The sequence below is a fragment of the Oncorhynchus mykiss genome, chromosome 6 (genome assembly GCF_057628025.1).
Source record: "Oncorhynchus mykiss isolate SJ-2025 chromosome 6, ASM5762802v1, whole genome shotgun sequence".
NCBI classification, from domain to species: domain Eukaryota; kingdom Metazoa; phylum Chordata; class Actinopteri; order Salmoniformes; family Salmonidae; genus Oncorhynchus; species Oncorhynchus mykiss.
In genome coordinates, this window is record NC_143027.1 from 63,345,255 (window position 1) to 63,364,317 (window position 19,063).

At 41.7% G+C, this 19,063-nt stretch overlaps 2 protein-coding genes across 52 annotated transcripts in view; both read left to right on the plus strand.

Annotated features, from left to right (window-relative positions):
• tjp1a (tight junction protein 1a) overlaps positions 1–15,522 on the plus strand; it is a 184,794-nt gene extending 169,272 nt beyond the window's left edge. For 21 of the 50 annotated variants that reach the window (XM_090238485.1, XM_090238488.1, XM_090238471.1 and 18 more), the window contains 6 exons: positions 6,144–6,362; positions 8,744–8,853; positions 8,970–9,357; positions 9,679–9,896; positions 11,770–11,913; positions 13,663–15,522. In XM_090238485.1, the coding sequence (XP_090094611.1) occupies positions 6,144–6,362; positions 8,744–8,853; positions 8,970–9,357; positions 9,679–9,896; positions 11,770–11,913; positions 13,663–13,757 (1,174 nt within the window). In that variant the 3' untranslated portion in view covers positions 13,758–15,522. The remainder of the gene's footprint in view (positions 1–6,143; positions 6,363–8,743; positions 8,854–8,969; positions 9,358–9,678; positions 9,897–11,769; positions 11,914–13,662) is intronic. The other 29 variants (XM_090238473.1, XM_090238474.1, XM_090238497.1 and 26 more) reach the window with 5 other exon arrangements.
• A 543-nt stretch (positions 15,523–16,065) lies between these two features.
• entrep2 (endosomal transmembrane epsin interactor 2) overlaps positions 16,066–19,063 on the plus strand; it is a 146,942-nt gene continuing 143,944 nt past the window's right edge. Inside the window, exon 1 of one of the 2 annotated variants that reach the window (XM_036980675.2) lies at positions 16,066–17,097. In XM_036980675.2, the coding sequence (XP_036836570.2) occupies positions 16,873–17,097 (225 nt within the window). In that variant the 5' untranslated portion in view covers positions 16,066–16,872. The remainder of the gene's footprint in view (positions 17,098–19,063) is intronic. The other variant, XM_090238529.1, reaches the window with a different exon arrangement.

The following is a 19,063-nucleotide window of genomic DNA, read 5'->3' on the forward strand; positions in this document are numbered from 1 at the left end:
AGGGCTATAGCAGCCAACCACGAGGCAATGGCTGAGGACACGATTGCTTACAAGAAGTCCCGCTAGACCTCTGCAGAGCCATCGAACAAGCAAAAGGGCAAGATCTGAACAAGGTAGCATCCTATTATAGCGGCTCTGACGCATGTGGCAAGGGCTACAGTAGGTGATGGCCTACAAAGGAAGCCGTGATCTGCCTAACGATGCCTCTCTACCAGACAATCTCAATGTTTTTTATGCGTGCTTCAACTAAAACAACACAGAGCTCAGCATGAGGGCCCCCGCTGAGGAGCCGGAGGACTGGGTGATCTCTCTCTGAGGCTGACATGAGTAACGGTTTTTAAGTGGGTCGACACTCGTAAGGCCGCAGGGCCAGACGGTATTCCAGGGTGTGTCCTCGGGGCATGTGCAGACCAGCTGGCAGGCTTCTTCAAGGACATATTCAACCTCTCCTTGTCCCAGTCGGTAATCCCCTTGTTTCAAGCTGACTACCATCATTCCTGTTCCTAAAAACTCTTAAGGCGTCCTTCCACATTGACTGCCGTCCTGTAGCACTCACATCTGTAATAATTAGGTGCTTTGAAAGGTTGGTCATGGCACACATGAACGTAATCCCAGACACCCTAGACCCACTCCAATTTGCATACCACCCCAACCGATCCATAGATGATGCAATATCAATTGCACTCCACACTGCCCTCTCCCACCATAGTGCCCTCCAAGTTCATCATCAAGCTCGGGACCCTGGGACTGAACACCTTCCTCTGTAACTGGATCCTGGACTTCCTGATGGTTGACCCCAGGTGGTAAGAGTAGGCAACAACACCTCCGCCTCGCTAACCCTCAACAAGGGGGCTCCTCACGGACCCACTCCGTGTGTGCTTAGCCCCCTCCTGTACTTCCAGTTCACCCACAACTGACCACGCACGACTCCAACTCCAAGTTTGCTGACGACACAGCGGCGGTAGGCCTGATCACCAATGGCGAAGACAGAAAGTAGGTCAGAGACTTCCAGGACAACAACCTCTCCCTCAACGTCAGCAAGACTAACGAGCTGATCTTGGACTACAGGAAACAGGAAAGTGCACACCCTCATCGACAGGGCCACAGTGGAGATCGTCAAGAGCTTCAAGTTACTGTGTCCACATCACTGAGGACTTAACATGGTCCTCTCATACGAGCACAATTGTGAAGAAGGCACAGCAGTGCCTCTTCTTCCTCAGGAGACTGAAACGATTTGACATGCCCCCTCGGATCCTTAGGAACTTTTACAGCTGCACCTTCAAGAGTATTCTGACTGGTTGTATCATCGTCTGGTATGGCAACTGCATCGTCCTTGACCCGAAAGCCCTACATAGGGAGGTGCGGACAGCACAGCGCGTCACTGGGGGTGAGCTCCCAGCCATCCGGGACGTACATTCCAGGGTGTGTCTGAGAACTGTTCTCCATACACCCGGCCCTGCAGCATCAAGGCTCAGACCACCAGAATCCTAAACCATGGGTTCTCATTTATTTATTTATTTTACCTTTATTTAACCAGGTAGGCAAGTTGAGAACAAGTTCTCATTTACAATTGCGACCTGGCCAAGATAAAGCAAAGCAGTTCGACAGATACAACAACACAGAGTTACACATGGAGTAAAACAAACATACAGTCAATAATAAAGTATAAACAAGTCTATATACAATGTGAGCAAATGAGGTGAGAAGGGAGGTAAAGGCAAAAAAGGCCTTGGTGGCAAGGTAAATACAATATAGCAAGTAAAACACTGGAATGGTAGTTTTGCAATGGAAGAATGTGCAAAGTAGAAATAAAAATAATGGGGTGCAAAGGAGCAAAATAAATAAATTAATTAAATACAGTTGGGAAAGAGGTAGTTGATAGGGCTAAATTATAGGTGGGCTATGTACAGGTGCAGTAATCTGTGAGCTGCTCTGACAGTTGGTGCTTAAAGCTAGTGAGGGAGATAAGAGTTTCCAGTTTCAGAGATTTTTGTAGTTCGTTCCAGTCATTGGCAGCAGAGAACTGGAAAGAGAGGCGGCCAAAGAAAGAATTGGTTTTGGGGGTGACTAGAGAGATATACCTGCTGGAGCGTGTGCTACAGGTGGGAGATGCTATGGTGACCAGCGAGCTGAGATAAGGGGGGACTTTACCTAGCAGGGTCTTGTAGATGACATGGAGCCAGTGGGTTTGGCGACAAGTATGAAGCGAGGGCCAGCCAACGAGAGCGTACAGGTCGCAATGGTGGGTAGTATATGGGGCTTTGGTGACAAAACGGATTGCACTGTGATAGACTGCATCCAATTTGTTGAGTAGGGTATTGGAGGCTATTTTGTAAATTACATCGCCAAAGTCGAGGATTGGTAGGATGGTCAGTTTTACAAGGGTATGTTTGGCAGCATGAGTGAAGGATGCTTTGTTGCGAAATAGGAAGCCAATTCTAGATTTAACTTTGGATTGGAGATGTTTGATATGGGTCTGGAAGGAGAGTTTACAGTCTAACCAGACACCTAAGTATTTGTAGTTGTCCACGTATTCTAAGTCAGAGCCGTCCAGAGTAGTGATGTTGGACAGGCGGGTAGGTGCAGGTAGCGATCGGTTGAAGAGCATGCATTTAGTTTTACTTGTATTTAAGAGCAATTGGAGGCCACGGAAGGAGAGTTGTATGGCATTGAAGCTTGCCTGGAGGGTTGTTAACACAGTGTCCAAAGAAGGGCCGGAAGTATACAGAATGGTGTCGTCTGCGTAGAGGTGGATCAGAGACTCACCAGCAGCAAGAGCGACCTCATTGATGTATACAGAGAAGAGAGTCGGTCCAAGAATTGAACCCTGTGGCACCCCCATAGAGACTGCCAGAGGTCCGGACAACAGACCCTCCGATTTGACACACTGAACTCTATCAGAGAAGTAGTTGGTGAACCAGGCGAGGCAATCATTTGAGAAACCAAGGCTGTTGAGTCTGCCGATGAGGATGTGGTGATTGACAGAGTCGAAAGCCTTGGCCAGATCAATGAATACGGCTGCACAGTAATGTTTCTTATCGATGGCGGTTAAGATATCGTTTAGGACCTTGAGCGTGGCTGAGGTGCACCCATGACCAGCTCTGAAACCAGATTGCATAGCAGAGAAGGTATGGTGAGATTCAAAATGGTCGGTAATCTGTTTGTTGACTTGGCTTTCGAAGACCTTAGAAAGGCATGGTAGAATAGATATAGGTCTGTAGCAGTTTGGGTCAAGAGTGTCCCCCCCCTTTGAAGAGGGGGATGACCGCAGCTGCTTTCCAATCTTTGGGAATCTCAGACGACACGAAAGAGAGGTTGAACAGGCTAGTAATAGGGGTGGCAACAATTTCGGCAGATAATTTTAGAAAGAAAGGGTCCAGATTGTCTAGCCCGGCTGATTTGTAGGGGTCCAGATTTTGCAGCTCTTTCAGAACATCAGCTGAATGGATTTGGGAGAAGGAGAAATGGGGAAGGCTTGGGCGAGTTGCTGTTGGGGGTGCAGTGCTGTTGACAGGGGTAGGAGTAGCCAGGTGGAAAGCATGGCCAGCAGTAGAAAAATGCTTATTGAAATTTTCAATTATGGTGGATTTATCAGTGGTGACAGTGTTTCCTATCTTCAGTGCAGTGGGCAGCTGGGAGGAGGTGTTCTTATTCTCCATGGACTTTACAGTGTCCCAGAACTTTTTTGAGTTAGTGTTGCAAGAAGCAAATTTCTGCTTGAAAAAGCTAGCCTTGGCTTTTCTAACTGCCTGTGTATAATGGTTTCTAGCTTCCCTGAACAGCTGCATATCACGGGGGCTGTTCGATGCTAATGCAGAACGCCATAGGATGTTTTTGTGTTGGTTAAGGGCAGTCAGGTCTGGGGAGAACCAAGGGCTATATCTGTTCCTGGTTCTAAATTTCTTGAATGGGGCATGTTTATTTAAGATGGTTAGGAAGGCATTTTTAAAAAATATCCAGGCATCCTCTACTGACGGGATGAGGTCAATATCCTTCCAGGATACCCCGGCCAGGTCGATTAGAAAGGCCTGCTAAGGTTTTTGGCCTGGGGACCACCATTTGTGTTATCAAATTCAGAACACAACTAGAGTTAAATAAAAATCGCATACATAGATATTTACCATGGCCGGGCGAACCAAGTCTTGGGCCGAGGGGATGAACATTTTAAAGGCTCGCTACTTGGCATTGGAGAGAAAAAATGTCAGTTGTCAAGCTAATTTCCATCAATTCAACCTATTTTGCCATGAGGCAGAGAGAGATCCTTGCCGTTTTAAAGCTTAAAGTAACGTTGTGTTTCCAAATTTCTATACAATATGACCTATAATTAACAATTACAATATGAGTGAAATAGTTTTCCTTCCAAAAATGGTAATTATGTTAAAGGGCAGTTTTTCTATGTTGGAATGGTGTAGGCATACCCCGGGGGAGAACGACTGCCCCCTCTCATTGAAGCCACAGAGGTTCAAGGCCGACCGCGGTATTGCAGGCATTGTTATCAGAAAACAGGATCCCATTACAGTGAATTGAAAATCTGCAAACTTTGTGTAAATAAAATATTGAAGACAATCATGGTACAAATAATAGCTTCTAATACAGCATATGTATGTCCTTGAATCCATTATTTAACTAGGCAAATCAGTTAAGAACAAATTCTTACAATGCTACTTGGCATTGTAAGGAAACACTTTGAAGTTTGTGGAAATGTGAAATTAATGTAGGAGAATATAAGACAGCAGGGATTCAAACTGTAGAACCCAGTTCCTACATTTGAATATAAAAAATGATTTTATCAAACAAAACTATGCAACATTTTATCGCTGGGACCCTCAGGAGGACAAATCAGAGCAAGATTACTGCATGTAAGTACATTATTTACCTTCGGAGGTGAATGTATCAAACCAGTTGCCATGATAAAAGTTTTTTGGTGTTGTGCACTCTTAAACAATAGCACGGTATTTTTTCACTGTAATAGCTACAATAATTTAAGCTTTTTGTCCATATAAGACATGTCTATGTCCTGGAAAGTTTGCTGTTACTTACAACGTCATTCTAGTCACATTAGCGCAGGTTAACAACAATCGTCCCGGTATAGGGACACCGATCCGTAGAGGTTAACAGAATATTAATTTTGAAGTTAGATTTTCACTGGCCAGTTACTTTAAATTACAGTGCATTGGAGAGCAAGATAGTTATTGATTAGCTGTATTACTACGCTGCTGTTAATTGATTATTGATTGCCATTAGCATGTACTGTATCTATTTATCCTTCTACTGATCACTATCACTCCTGTTTACATGTATATTACCATAAGTGTGTATGTATTCCTGCTACCAGTCTCTTTTCAGACCTGTTTACATGACACTTGCACACTCACATTAACACTGAAATACACACTCACCACCACGCACACACCCACTACTACCACTAATACTACCACTAATGCTGCTGCCATACTGCTTATTATTATTATTTGTCCAGCTACCAGTCCTAATCCCTGCCTACATGTACATATCTACCTTAAATACTCCAGTATCCCTGCACATTGTGCATTTACCCTGTATATAGCTTCCTCATATTTCTTGTGTTTTTTTTGTTTGTATTTTCTTATTAGTTCTACTTTTTTATATGAGTACTGCACTGTTGGGTAAGCCAAGTTAAGCCAAATTAAGCATTGCAAGCCAAGTTAAGCATTGCAAGCCAAGTTAAGCATTGCAAGCCAAATTAAGCATTGCAAGCCAAGTTAAGCATTGCAAGCCAAGTTAAGCATTTAACTGCCGTAAAACAATGCCACTGCCTACCACTGGTGCTGCTGTTTGTTGATTTTGGAGCGCCCCTCGGTGGAAACTAAGAGAAACTGCCTTCCAACTCTGCACACTGACTGATGTGCAGAGTTGGAGGTTTTTACTCTTTTAGTAATATGCTGTATGCGTATTGCAGAGGCTGTCCTGTACACATGTTTATCATTGAAGCACTGATGTTTTCATTGTAGTTCTGTTTGATTTGTTAAATGCTAAATTGTAGTGATTTAGAGATCGAAACATACGCCCCACAATATATTTTAGAGGAATTTCTTTATGTATGGTTTATCTGGTATTTAATGAACCTCCCAACATTGCCTCATCCCTTCTTTCTCTCTCCTCAGAGTCCCTGAGCCTCAGAAGGTCCGGGAGGTGTCCGATGATGACATAGTGCGCTCTAACCACTATGACCCAGATGAAGACGAGGAGTACTACAGGAAACAGCTGTCCTACTTTGACCGGCGCAGCTTGGACGCAGGCAAGGCACCTCCTCAGACAACACCTGTCATCGCAACCAAACCTGCTGCTCAACCACAAGCACATCCCGGATACAACTACCCAAGGTAACTCACTCCCACGCGTCACTCTCTCTGGGATATGTGGTAAGAAATCAAATCACTGTAGTGAGAGACTGAGTATGTGAGTGGAGTGGAGCCCGCTCCAATTTCGCTCCAGTAGCGCTCACTTCATGAGCTCAGGGTATGCCCGGCCCAGCATGCATTTTTTTGTCTACTTGTGTGCTGCTGTAGCCCCTTGCTTTAGCTACTGTCATATAGTATGCTAAATGTTTTCATAAAGAAACTGATAAAACACACAGGTGAAAAATCAAGGTGACTTACAAAGATGAGGAGGAACAAGAGCAAGAGGGAGTGCAGTGATGTAGTATCCACAACTAAATAATCATTGTGGAATTTGAAAAGACAGGTTTCCCAAAAGCATGATGGTGTACTTACTACGTGCACATGCTAACAGAAAGGAACGAGGTGGGTAGCTAGCTAAGTGTATCATTGTAGCAAAGTATTTAAAAACTCAAGATCAGATCTCTAAAAAGTTAAGTTAATTTTCATTCTATTATCTATACAACGGGCCATCATTGATTTTGGCCCAATAGGCCTGGCATATTACCTCTTCCAAGGATCTTTCTGTTTTGATAGGGCTATTTTACCTAAAATCCTTTAGGCCTACCAACAGGAAAAAGAAAGAAAAAAACTATGCATCCCTGCCCGGCCTGGCAGGAGTGTTTAGGGGGGTGTTTATCATCACCGGTGGCGCTGAGAGGGTACTCTCCGCTATTGGTCTGCTCTCCAGGGTTTCCAGGTACCATCACATGAAGCCACAGACTCACGTTTCTAACAATTCAATTCAAAGGCACTGTAGATGGAGCCTAATAAGGCATTTTTCGGTTTAATTTGTATCTAATTTGAAGTAAATCACTATAAATCACAATTTATAGACTATAATGATTTAATACAGCAAAATGTTTTTTAAGTGCTGAGCGCTTAATGTCTCTGACAGCCTAGTGTCGCACTTGCAAATGCTTCAAAATGTATTTCTTTGTAGGCTACAACCTTGAAATAATATAGCCTAAATAATTTATTTTTGGCTACGTGTCTGACTCCTGACCTATTTAGTGTTTATATGCTGTTTAATACGACATGTAGCCTATTTGAAATGATGAGCGCTTCTTACAGTCACCTTTTCCTGTTGTTAAAATGCTTTTCATTCAAACCATATGGTTTGGTTTCAATACTTCAAACCCAAATGGTAGGTCCAGGTTGTCACTAAAATAGATTGTGATTTTAATAAATGGAGCAAATTTGGAGCAGCATTTTATTATTATTTTTCTTCTTTTGAGAGAGGAGCGTTTTTTAGCGGAGTGGTTGGAAAGCACCGCTCAACTCCGCTCACATACTCTGGTGGGAGACGCAATATAGCTTACTCTCCCCCTGCAGCACACTCACCAGACAGAAACCTCATGGGGATCTAAAGCTTTTTATCTTGGCTACACACACACACACACTACTCCTGGGGTCTAAAGCTAGGCTACGGTATATCTCTCAGCAACACACACTGCCGCCACCAGAACATTGATTCACCCTGCCTTGGAAATGGTCCTCTTATAGTTGAAAGGACAGAGTTGGTGGTTGGCCCATACTGACAAATGAAAAACTATGTTTTGAAGGCAAGCTGTGTTTTTTTTGTTATCCTCCTGGGCGGCAGTAGAAGGGTTACTTTGATGTACCACACTGTGTGCAATCTCCGCTTCAGTCAAAGACCATGCCAAAGATACAAGATTAAGTGTGGGAAGGGAAAGATACCATCACAGTATTCTTTTATTCATTCTTTCAACTATCAACAATAGGTTTCATTGTTCATACAAGGTGTTTTACCACTGTAAAACTTGCCTCAAGATATTCAGGCTACTTTGGATGTCAAAGCTGCACTGTATGCGCCAGTATTGCTATTTGCTTCAGTATTGCTGTGCTCCATTCTCCTATGTGTTGTTTTGACCAACTTATTTTTAGTAGGGCCATGTCTACATGGTTTTTGCCCCATTCTGTAATTACCTAATTAACAAAACCATTCACTTGTAACTGCTACAAAATGATCAATTGCACTGTAAGGTTTTATGGGCAGTAGTAGTGGAAAGCATATTTTAAAGTGTGTTTTGTAGAAGCAATCTGTGTAAATCAATATAGTCAATTAACTAGATGAAGCCACTGTGTATTATTAAAACTAACAGACTAACTGGACTGTAGTAATTGAACCTTTCTCTTGAGGATACATGGCACATCACTGATGTATCTCTGTTTAGGTGTATATTTTTGAAGTAGTAAGTGTGACAAACTGTGATACATTATAACCCTGGCCTGAATTATTCTTTACCTTAAACCCAAATGTTTGTGACATTGGTTGAATGTGCTCTTGTGTTTTTTTTTTACAGGGCAGAGTCAGTGGAGAAGGTCAGTCCTGTGGAGAGGAGATATGAACCCGTTCCCCAGGTTACCCCCGCTGCCCCACCTGCCGTACTACCCAAACCCACCTCATCTGAGGGTAAGCACTATAGTGTAGGACACACACTAGTTCTACATGCGGTATTTTCATCTATAAATATAATACACACACACACACTGTGACTCACTTACCAGATCCCCATGACTCTCCCAAAGCAGACACAGTCACGACCAACTACCTGCCCCAGAAGAGTTACCCTGAGAAGTCTCCTGTGAACGGTATGGCAATGAAGGACCAGCCCAAGGCCCCGGCCAATACTAGCTACAACCGCTACGTCCCCAAGCCCTACACCAACTCCGCCAAGCCCTTCGAGAGGAAGTTTGACAGCCCCAAGTTCAACCACAACCTGCTGCCCAACAACAAAACAGACCTGACCCCAGCCATCAAGGCCCCAGCCAACAGCACAGCCCCAGCCAAGCCCCAGATCTCCCCCCAGCCTACAGACCTGGACTCTGGCATGGACACCTTCACACGCACCATGGACAACAGGTCCAAGTACCAGCACAACAACATCAATGCTGTGCCCAAGGCCATCCCTGTCAGGTGAGAGGATTCAACATCACCCCTAGAGGGGCATCCTACCCACTGGCTGAACTATACTGGGTTCAGTTATAATATGTAGATTATAGTGTTATCGCCTCGCTTCATGTATTATGGAAGTAACACACCCGGAGTGAGGAGTGTTTCTATGCTTGGCTAGAGAAAAGAAAGTCACATGGTCATGTTTCTTACAGTTCTATAGTTTACACATTGAATGATAACAATGCCTTTGTCCGTCCAGAAGTTGTCACAAATGTTTCAGAGCCGGGCTCTAACTGGCTCTATGTTCTGGTATCTGACTGTGACAACTCTCTCCCCCTGTAGCCCCAGTGCTCTGGAGGATGATGATGAGGATGAAGGTCACACGGTGGTGGCCACGGCCCGGGGGGTCTTCAACTGTAATGGAGGGGTGCTGAGCTCCATCGAGACTGGTGTCAGCATCATCATCCCACAGGGGGCCATCCCCGAGGGCGTAGAACAGGAGATCTACTTCAAAGTCTGCCGGGACAACAGCATCCTGCCCCCCCTGGACAAGGAGAAAGGTCAGATATGGGTTCATGGTACACGGGAGTTAGAAGATTTCACATGGGGTCTTTTGCCAAGCTTTATTTCAGTCTGAAGATATTCTATTCCTCAGTTTTAAGTGTTTTTATCTACCTTAATTGCTAGCTTTAAAATGGGTATTAGATATATTCACCCCGCTTGGATTTTCTTCACATTTTGTTACCTTACAATTTTTTTTGTCATCGATCTACACAAAATACTCCATAATGTCAAAGTGAAAAGAAAATTCTACAGTTTTTTTTACAAATTAATAACAAAAATATAGTAATTTAATAAGTATTTACCCCCTTTGTTATAGCAAGCCTAAATTAATTCAGGAGTAAAATACTGCTTAACAAATCATATTATCACTTGCATGGACTATAATAGGTGCTGACATGATTTTTTAATGACTACCATTTCCTCTTTGCCCCAATCACAGATTCAACTACAAAGACCAGGGAGCTTTTCGAAAGCTTCATAAAAAGGGCAGTGATTGGTAGATGGGTAACAATATCAAATTAGACATTGAATGTCTCTTTAAGGATGGTCAAGCTAATAATTATGCTGTGGATGATGTATTAAACCACCTAGACACATCAAAGATGGATCTAGGAAACTGCTCATGGATGTCATCATGAGTCTATTGGTGATTTTAAAACGGCTACAATGGCTGTGATAGGAGAACTGAGGATGGATCAACAAGATTGTAGTGACTCCACAATAATTACCTAAATGACAGAGTGAAATGAACAATACAAATATACAGAATAAAAAATATTCAAAAACATGCAACAAGGGACTAAAGTAATACTGCAACAACAAAAAAACATGGCAAAGGAATAAACTTTTTGGCCTAAACGCAAAGCCTTATGTTTGTGGTAAATCCAACGCAACACATCAGAGTAAATGCTTCCTTATTTTCAAGCATTGTTGCATCAGGGTATGGGTATGCTTGACATCGGCAAAGACTGGAGAGTTTTTCAGGATAAAAAAAAAATGTGATGTCGCTAAGCACAGGCAAAATCCTAGAGGTAAACCTGCTTCATTCTGCTTTACACCAGATACTGGGAGATTAATTCACCTGTCAGCCAGACAATAATCTACAACACAAGGCCGAATCTACACTGGAGTTGCTTACCAAGAAGACAGTGAATGTTCCTGAGTGGCCAAGTTAGTTTTGACTTAAATCTGCTTGAAAATCTTTGGCACGACTTGAAAACTGCTGTCTAGACATGATCCCCAACACCTTGACAAAGCTTGAGAATTTTTTAAATAATTATGGTCAAATATTGCGCAATCCAGGTGTGCAAAGCTCTTAGGGACTTACCCAAGAAGACTCACCGCTGTAATCACTGCCAAAGGTGTTTCTAACAAGTATTGACTCGGAGGTGAATACTTATCTAATCAAGGTATATTAGTGTTTTATTTTTCATTATCAAAAAAATAAAAACAATTTCCCACTTTGACAGAGTATTTGTTTTTGTAGATCTTTGACAAATAAAAATGACAATGAAATCCATTTTAATCCCACTTTGTAGCACAATAAAATGTGAAGAAATCCAAGGGGGTGAATACTTCTGATAGGCGCTGTATATAATGTATCAGTCCGCAGTGGGGTTATTTTACTATCCAAACGTATTCGTGAGATAATGTTGTTTTCACAGATAATTTATCATCTCTCTCTTCTGTCGTCTTCTCTCTTTACATTTTTCTAGGATATCTATATTTTCCTTTGGTCTTTAACTGTTCTCATTGTCTTATGTTCACCGTGTCTGTTTAAACACATTAACAGCTTCAGTGATCTTAGGAACGCTGTGTGTACATGTATGTGTATTAGCCTTTAACCCTGTGGTGTGTATCTGTTTCAAGGAGAGACCCTGCTCAGCCCGCTGGTGATGTGTGGCCCTCACGGCCTCAAGTTCCTGAAGCCTGTGGAGCTGCGTTTACCTCACTGTGCGTCTATGACCCCAGATGGTTGGTCTTTTGCTCTAAAATCCTCCGACTCCTCGTCGGGTACGCTGTCCTCTCTCTGTCCTTTTGGGGTCGGGGCTTTGGGTTGGCTTTGTGACAAACTGATATGGTTGTGGGTCACTTTGTATGATTTTGATGGTTTCGTTTATTTGGTGTTTCGGTTTGTTCACTCACTCATTCCTCCACTGATCTGTATTTATTTGATGTGGTCTTCAGATCAAAGTTCTTCTTGTCATTGCTTTTTCATGCTGAAACATCTTTCTTTCCGTTCTTTTCTCCGCTTAGTGTGTATGTCATCTGTTTGACATTGATATGGTTCCATTGGACATGCATCCCGCCGATCAGTTTTGTGTTGATTAGTAAGGTCTTTTGTTGTAGTGAATCATTCCACATTCTTTTCCCACAAGTGATTTTTTTTCTCACATAGCCACCCAAACGTCTATCCTGAAACACAGCGGTCAGCGGTCCTCTTAAATTTGGAAGAGGACCCTCTCAGAGACAGACGCATGGCTCCCTCAGTACTAACAGATGTTGTGTATGTGAGAACAGCCTGTGGGTTGGATCTGAGATCTGTCTGACAGCATCAGAACAGAACCGAGTCAACTCTTTGCTCTCCCTCCGCTCCTCTCTATATGTCTTAATGGTAAACTTGGCACAGCCGTGAATTAGCTACTAATTACTCTCAGCTAGAATTGGACATGAAGGGCTAAATGATCCTACTGTTGCCTCGTTGGCTTGTTTGTTTGTAGTCCTGCTTCGTTGTAGAAGGATTACAGGGCTGTGTTCTAATCCTCTTATTGTAAAACAAGGCCCTTTAGCTTCATTTAGGCTCTACTTGTGTCTTGCTCCTCACTGAGTCTGACTCCTTTCTGGTTGGGTGCTGAGCTGCCCAGGCCCAATGGGAGTTTCCAGTAAGGAAGCAGCATAGTGTGTGGCTTAATGGTCTTGGTTTGGAATGGTTCTGAAAGAAGTTTGCTCACAGACAGGGGACATTCAATCCCAACCACACATGATCAGTTTGCTTCTGACCAAACATTTCCTTAATGTACTGACGTCATTATGAGTTTCACAGTGAACATTCCTCCTGCTGCACTGACTAATTGTGAACCTCTAACAAATAATCTGAGTCATTGACAATTGATCTGAGCAAAATCAGTTAAACACCTCTTGGTCCTCATATGGATCCTATCTGATAGGACCTGTCATTGCTAAAATTACACTATAATGATTAGGATGCATTATCCTCACTTGTGATGTCCTATCAGAACAACAAAGCATGCTAAAAGCCTGAAATTGTTCAGTACTTTGATCTGAAGATCTCATATAACTCACTTTACTCACATGGCCCCGAGGGAATGAAAGCAATTATCTGAAATAATGGTGCTTTAAAATGCAACTGCATTGTGGTTTGGAAGAAACAGTTTTGAGTCTAAAGCCATTTTTTTAAACAATTATTTACATTTGTTCTTTTGTGGAGGCAATACTCTTGGCTCAAGGCCTGGGCTTGGGCCATTAATCGCAAATTACAGTCGCTGCCAGTACATACTCTATCCTTAAGAGCTATAATTTGAAATCAAGAGTGGTTTTAGTAATGTGAAGTTTACTTCTGTCAAGCTACATCCTACCAAAAACAGCATGTATATATGGCTTTAATGGAACAGAGGGTGTTTTAGTTTAGTGTTTGGAGCTTGCTGGTTGTCAGTTTAGCAAGAAGTGCATTATGTATTATGAACCTTATACCCTTTCTCCACTTGTTATCATTACCATGTTCCTTCTCTCTCTCCCCCTCAGGTGATCCCAAGAGTTGGCAGAATCAGTCTCTCCCTGGAGACCCCAACTACCTGGTGGGAGCCAACTGTGTGTCTGTGCTCATCGACCACTTCTGAAGAGTGCAACAGCTGGCCTGTTACTGAATGTGAAAGGATGGATAATACATACATACATACATACATACATACACACACACACACACACACACACACACACACACACACACACACACACACCATTTCTCCAGGGGTGGACCATACACAATGATGTATTTACACCCAGTGCTCCAGTGTTGTTTACTGTGCCCATGGAAGATGGAAGGAGACTGAAGTTGCCCCTATGTGCTGTCCTTTAACTCTTTCCGAGGTCTTGAAGAAAATACAAAACGATTTAACCAGTGATGGAATGCATGCCCTGTGCCACTGAGTAACTCATCACATTATACGCCAAGTTTTAACTTTTAATTGTTACATAACAGGAAAATGGTTTCAGGTTTTTACTTTTGAAGTAGATGGACATACATGTAGGTGTATTTATACTATATATGCATACAGTATATATAGTATATGGTATAAATATAATTTTAAATTCAATTCTAGAAATCAGAATTCAAGAATCAGAATTCAACCTTTTTTGTCACCTTTTGAATTGGCTGACTTACAAAGACGGTCATATTTTTTTCCACATTGACAGATTTGTGATGGTTTTGGAATTCGGTGCCAGGGAGGTGGGCAGTAAAGTGATGATGTCAATGCAGAGCCACATTTTCTAAATGTATGGCTCTGTGGTAATGATTATGGTGATAGTGAAGTAGGCAAGCATCTGCAGAAGAGAAAATGAAGATGAAGGTGGAATACTTTGAGGTGGATTTAAAGCCCAACTCATATGCCTCGAACATGTTCATCCTGTGACTAGAATGGCTCTTCCTTCCTTTCCTTTTTTCTTTCTTTCTTTCTGTAAACTGACATTGGATTCACTTTGTATTGACTACCTGAATTCTACTCCTGCTGTATCAAGATCTATGCATGTGCTATGACTCAGGTCCAGAAGCCTGCTCAGTTCTCCCTCACCATGTTAAAACCCTCTTACATTAACAAGCAGTGATGCCTTATCTGCATATTATTCACTTTTTCAGTAAAAACCTCTGGGTTCTTCTAAGTTATGATGATAAATTATGGACAAATGAAGTTCTCTTGCCATTTTGTCAACCCACTGTATAAATGAACTTGGGTTTAGCGCACAAGAACAATTGAAGCGAATAAAGGTATTATTTCTTTATCTGCTATGCATATGACTTCAGAAGAAAAAGAAAAACATGACAAAAAAGACAAGTGGCTGTAAATAAAGTTAGCATATGGCCTTGGTTCTTGGTTTGTAAATGAACTTTTGTATGTCTTTGTTATTTTGTATAAAACTTAGAAAACTGTTTTAAAAAATAAATGAATTGACCATGGTTTACTTTCTAATCTGGTTATACCCTTGAGCCTTGGAACTTGTAACTATTAGCAGTAATAAAATCCACATTTTCTACCAATATATTCACACTACATATAAATAATAATTGTCACACAATCTTTTTATGGTTATTTGCAAAAGAGGAAAGTGCTTGGGTTAAACAACTTTTCAAACCTGTTCTTTAAAAGGGTGTGCTCTGTCCCCCTCATTTATTTGTGATACTGGATGCTGTATTATTTTGTGCCCTGAAATGTATTTTTGTACTAATAGACCATATATTACGGCACACCAGTACTATTTTCTTTATATATGATAACACAGCTTCAATTGGATATTAGCTCTTCACGTGTGGCTGACTTTTTTTCTCCTTTGTGACACAATTTTAAGTATACCACTGTATTAATGAATAAAAACATTTTTAAAGTAGTCTTTCTGGGGTTTCGTCTTTTTTTTTTTTTATGAGCCAAGTATTCCATTCTAATAGTTTAAAGGATTCTCAGGTGAAATATGTAATCATGTTCGTTTTCTGCTTAGACTGGATTTCTACAGTTTGATCTTCATCCATTACAAAGCTGAGAGGGGGGAAGGTGGCTGCTGTAGAATGTCTATTATCTTTAGATACTGCGGCATGATTTAAGTGCAGTACCAGCTTGGCCGGTGCAGATGGTGCTCTAGAGCCCTGTGGTTGTCTCCGCAAGGTCAGTACCACAGCAGGCTGGTATTCAAAGATTAGGGACTGTGTTTGCATTATGAATGACATTTTTACAAATATGGAGAGTATCAACTTGTTTTAAGGCAAATGCATGTTTTTACTCCCAATGTACTAAAAGTGTCTTGTACTTCATCTCAATTGATGGTTCTCAGCCTTTGTGAATCTAATAAAGTAGGCTTGTCTGTATAAATTATAGATGGATCATTCAAACATTTGGTTGGAAGCTATAATTTGAAGAAATGTATGAGAAATTGGTCATTTGAATTCAGACAATTCAGACATCTCAAAGGATAAGTGCATGGCTTCACAAATTATAAGAGCATGGTCATATTTTTAATGTTCATATAGTCTAATTATTTGTAGACGCAATCGCATAAGGCTATTTTTGGGAAGCGAAGTGGCACCGTCGTAGTATTGATTGCCCCAAACACGCTAGCTGCATCTCCTTCTGCCGCCGCGGGTAGTTTGCTGTCTGTGAAAACCCTGCGCCTGTGTGAAACATCATACCCACGGCCACGCTCTCTGTGCATGGTACCCTGCCGCGCGTTTGACAGCGGAATACTAGAATACTACGTTAAAGGGCGACACTATTCCCGTGTCATTTCAGCTATACGTTTATACTTGCTGAGGTTCTTTAAAATGTATCCTGTAGCAGTGAAAATAAGGGAGCATATGATTTGATGGACCATTTCTCAAGCTTTTCCTCGAGAACCCGGTTACCTTAGCCAATAGCGCGTTATCCTGTGTTTTTGCGAAATCGATTTGGGTAGCAGCACAAGAAAGTCACTGCGCATCTCATCCATCACACTGTTGTAGCCTTCAGAATAACCGACAATTACGCATCTGCATCTTGGGATAATTAAGCAATTTAATGGAGACTCTTTCAAAGGAACCATTTAGTAGGACTGATGTTATTTGCTTTTTGGACACCGTTGCTTATCAAGCTTAACGTTTGGACATCGGTTACTTGCTTTGCTGTTAGGTGCCACTTTTGGATGCTGATGGAAATAGCTTAACCCATTGTTTTCAATAGCTGATACATACACTCTGTTTTCTTCGTGACAATGCCAGTCCAAGCAATGCCCCGAGGTCGTTCGCTCAGCCCCGCGTCCCTGTCCCGTAGCCTCTCCAGACTCAGAGAGTTTCGGACTCGGACTCGGATAATGCTTTCTCTCGGAGTTTCTCAGATGGTTTTGGGAAGTCTGATTTTGGCAGTCAGTTTTGCCGCTCTGGCCCTCACTACCTCACCAAGGGTCAGACATTCGTGTCCATTTTGGGCAGGTTTCTCTGTAAGTATTTCGTTAATTAAGTATTAATATTCATCCAACATGTGAGTTTATGTGTGTGTGTGTTTTGTGGCTCACTGTTTATTGTTATTTATAAATTGACCCATTTTGCGGGAAACAGATCTGGTGCTCACACCTGGTAAGCATGTCCAGTTGGGACAACACGTGTTTTATTGTAAATTATGCAGACGTTGTAAAATCAACATTAATGCCATGAATTATTTCGTTGATTGACTGTCACCAACTGAACAGTGCTTTTAAACGCTTTCATTTGGCATTGTGTTGTATAGGCTACAGTAGCCTATTGTGACATAAGCCTACAGATGGCCTATCGTTGTGAAATATCTACTCTCATTTAGGCAAGATTAATTAGTTGATTTTTTTTGTGTCATCCTGTTGCAATTTGTTTGTAATAGTATTGCTCAAAATAAATACTCAGGCATGTTTGGGGCACGGTGTGAAGGATTTCTCTCAGCTAGAACTCAGTGCTATTTTGGCTCTCATCTTGTTTATGGATGGGAGTCTCACATACAGGCTACTGGCTTTGCAACCTTGACTCAGGGGAGACGTAACATAGTAATTTAAATTCCAGGACACTGAAATTAGAATGAAATGTTGTTTGGGATGGTATGTATTAATTTGTGTGATTTCGTATGATATGTTACGAACATAGAATTAGGAATTAGAATACTAGAATGGACATGAACCTTCTTATTATGGGATAAAAGTCAGCCATTTTGATCAGGGAGTTGGTCAACCATGGTTTTGCCAGAACCGTAATAAGATATCGTCTAAATCATGAATTTGAAGAATTTATCTGCACTGTATGTTTGTTAGCTAGCTAGCCAGCTAGTTTTAGAGGGAATGATTCAATTCAAATTAACTGCCAATATGCCAACATTCCATTCAAACAATGCAGTCAATCCACCGCCATACACTGGCTGAAATCAGTTGATGATATAATTTAGATAAAACTTGTCATGTAGCTAGCTAGCTAGCTAAAACAAACAGCATGTGTCATTTAGCTTTCTTCATCAGAGATTAGGCTTTTGGAAAGAGCTAGACATTGTCCTGGTAAAGTTGTCAGTCTGACTACTGTCATCACCACTATAGATTGCAAGCAAATCAAACAATATTTGGACATAGCAATCTAATTTATCCTCTGAAAGTTAACTTGTTAACTAGCCATATTCATGTGATCTGTTATTAGCTAGCTAGCCAATTTGACATGGTCCATCAATCAATGTAGCCTATCATGTCTGCCAGCAGTAATTGTGATTAAACACTATTTATAAACGATGTTGAAATGGGATAATGTTAGCTAACTTCACTACGTAAGTCTACGTTGGTTGAATAAAAAAATATATTGAGGTCTACTTACCACTGTTTAGCCAACTGTACAAAGTTTCTACTGGTAGCTTGCAAAATAAACAGTAACGTTACTTCGGCAAATGCGCCCTTCGGCTGCTTGACAGGCAGACCCCACAAAGGATGGGAAATTAACCTATACCACTCATACTTGTCAGGTAAAGTTCACTTTTGTTTTATATCACTCAAATATCCAATTAATTGTTGCCAATATTGAGAGATATTGTGAGGCTACCCTCACGTATCTGAAATTACATGACCAATTGGTATTTACTGATCATGAAAGCATGCAGTTATTCCTACTTCCTGTAGATCTATAACTGTGGTGATAGGGTCTTTGTTTACTATGTTACGTTTATGTCATGTATTGTCATGTTGTGTCTTGTTTCTGTCCTTTCCCTTCACCCTGTCTCCCTCTGCTGGTCGTTATTAGGTTACCTTTTCTCCCCCTCTTTCCCCCAGCTGTTCCTTGTCTCCTCCTAACTACCTCGTCACCCCTTTTCCCACCTGTTCCCTTTTTCCCTCTGATTAGTCCTCTATATCTCTCTCTGTTTTTGTTTCTGTCTTTGTCGGATTCTTGTTTGTGTTATTCATGCCTGAA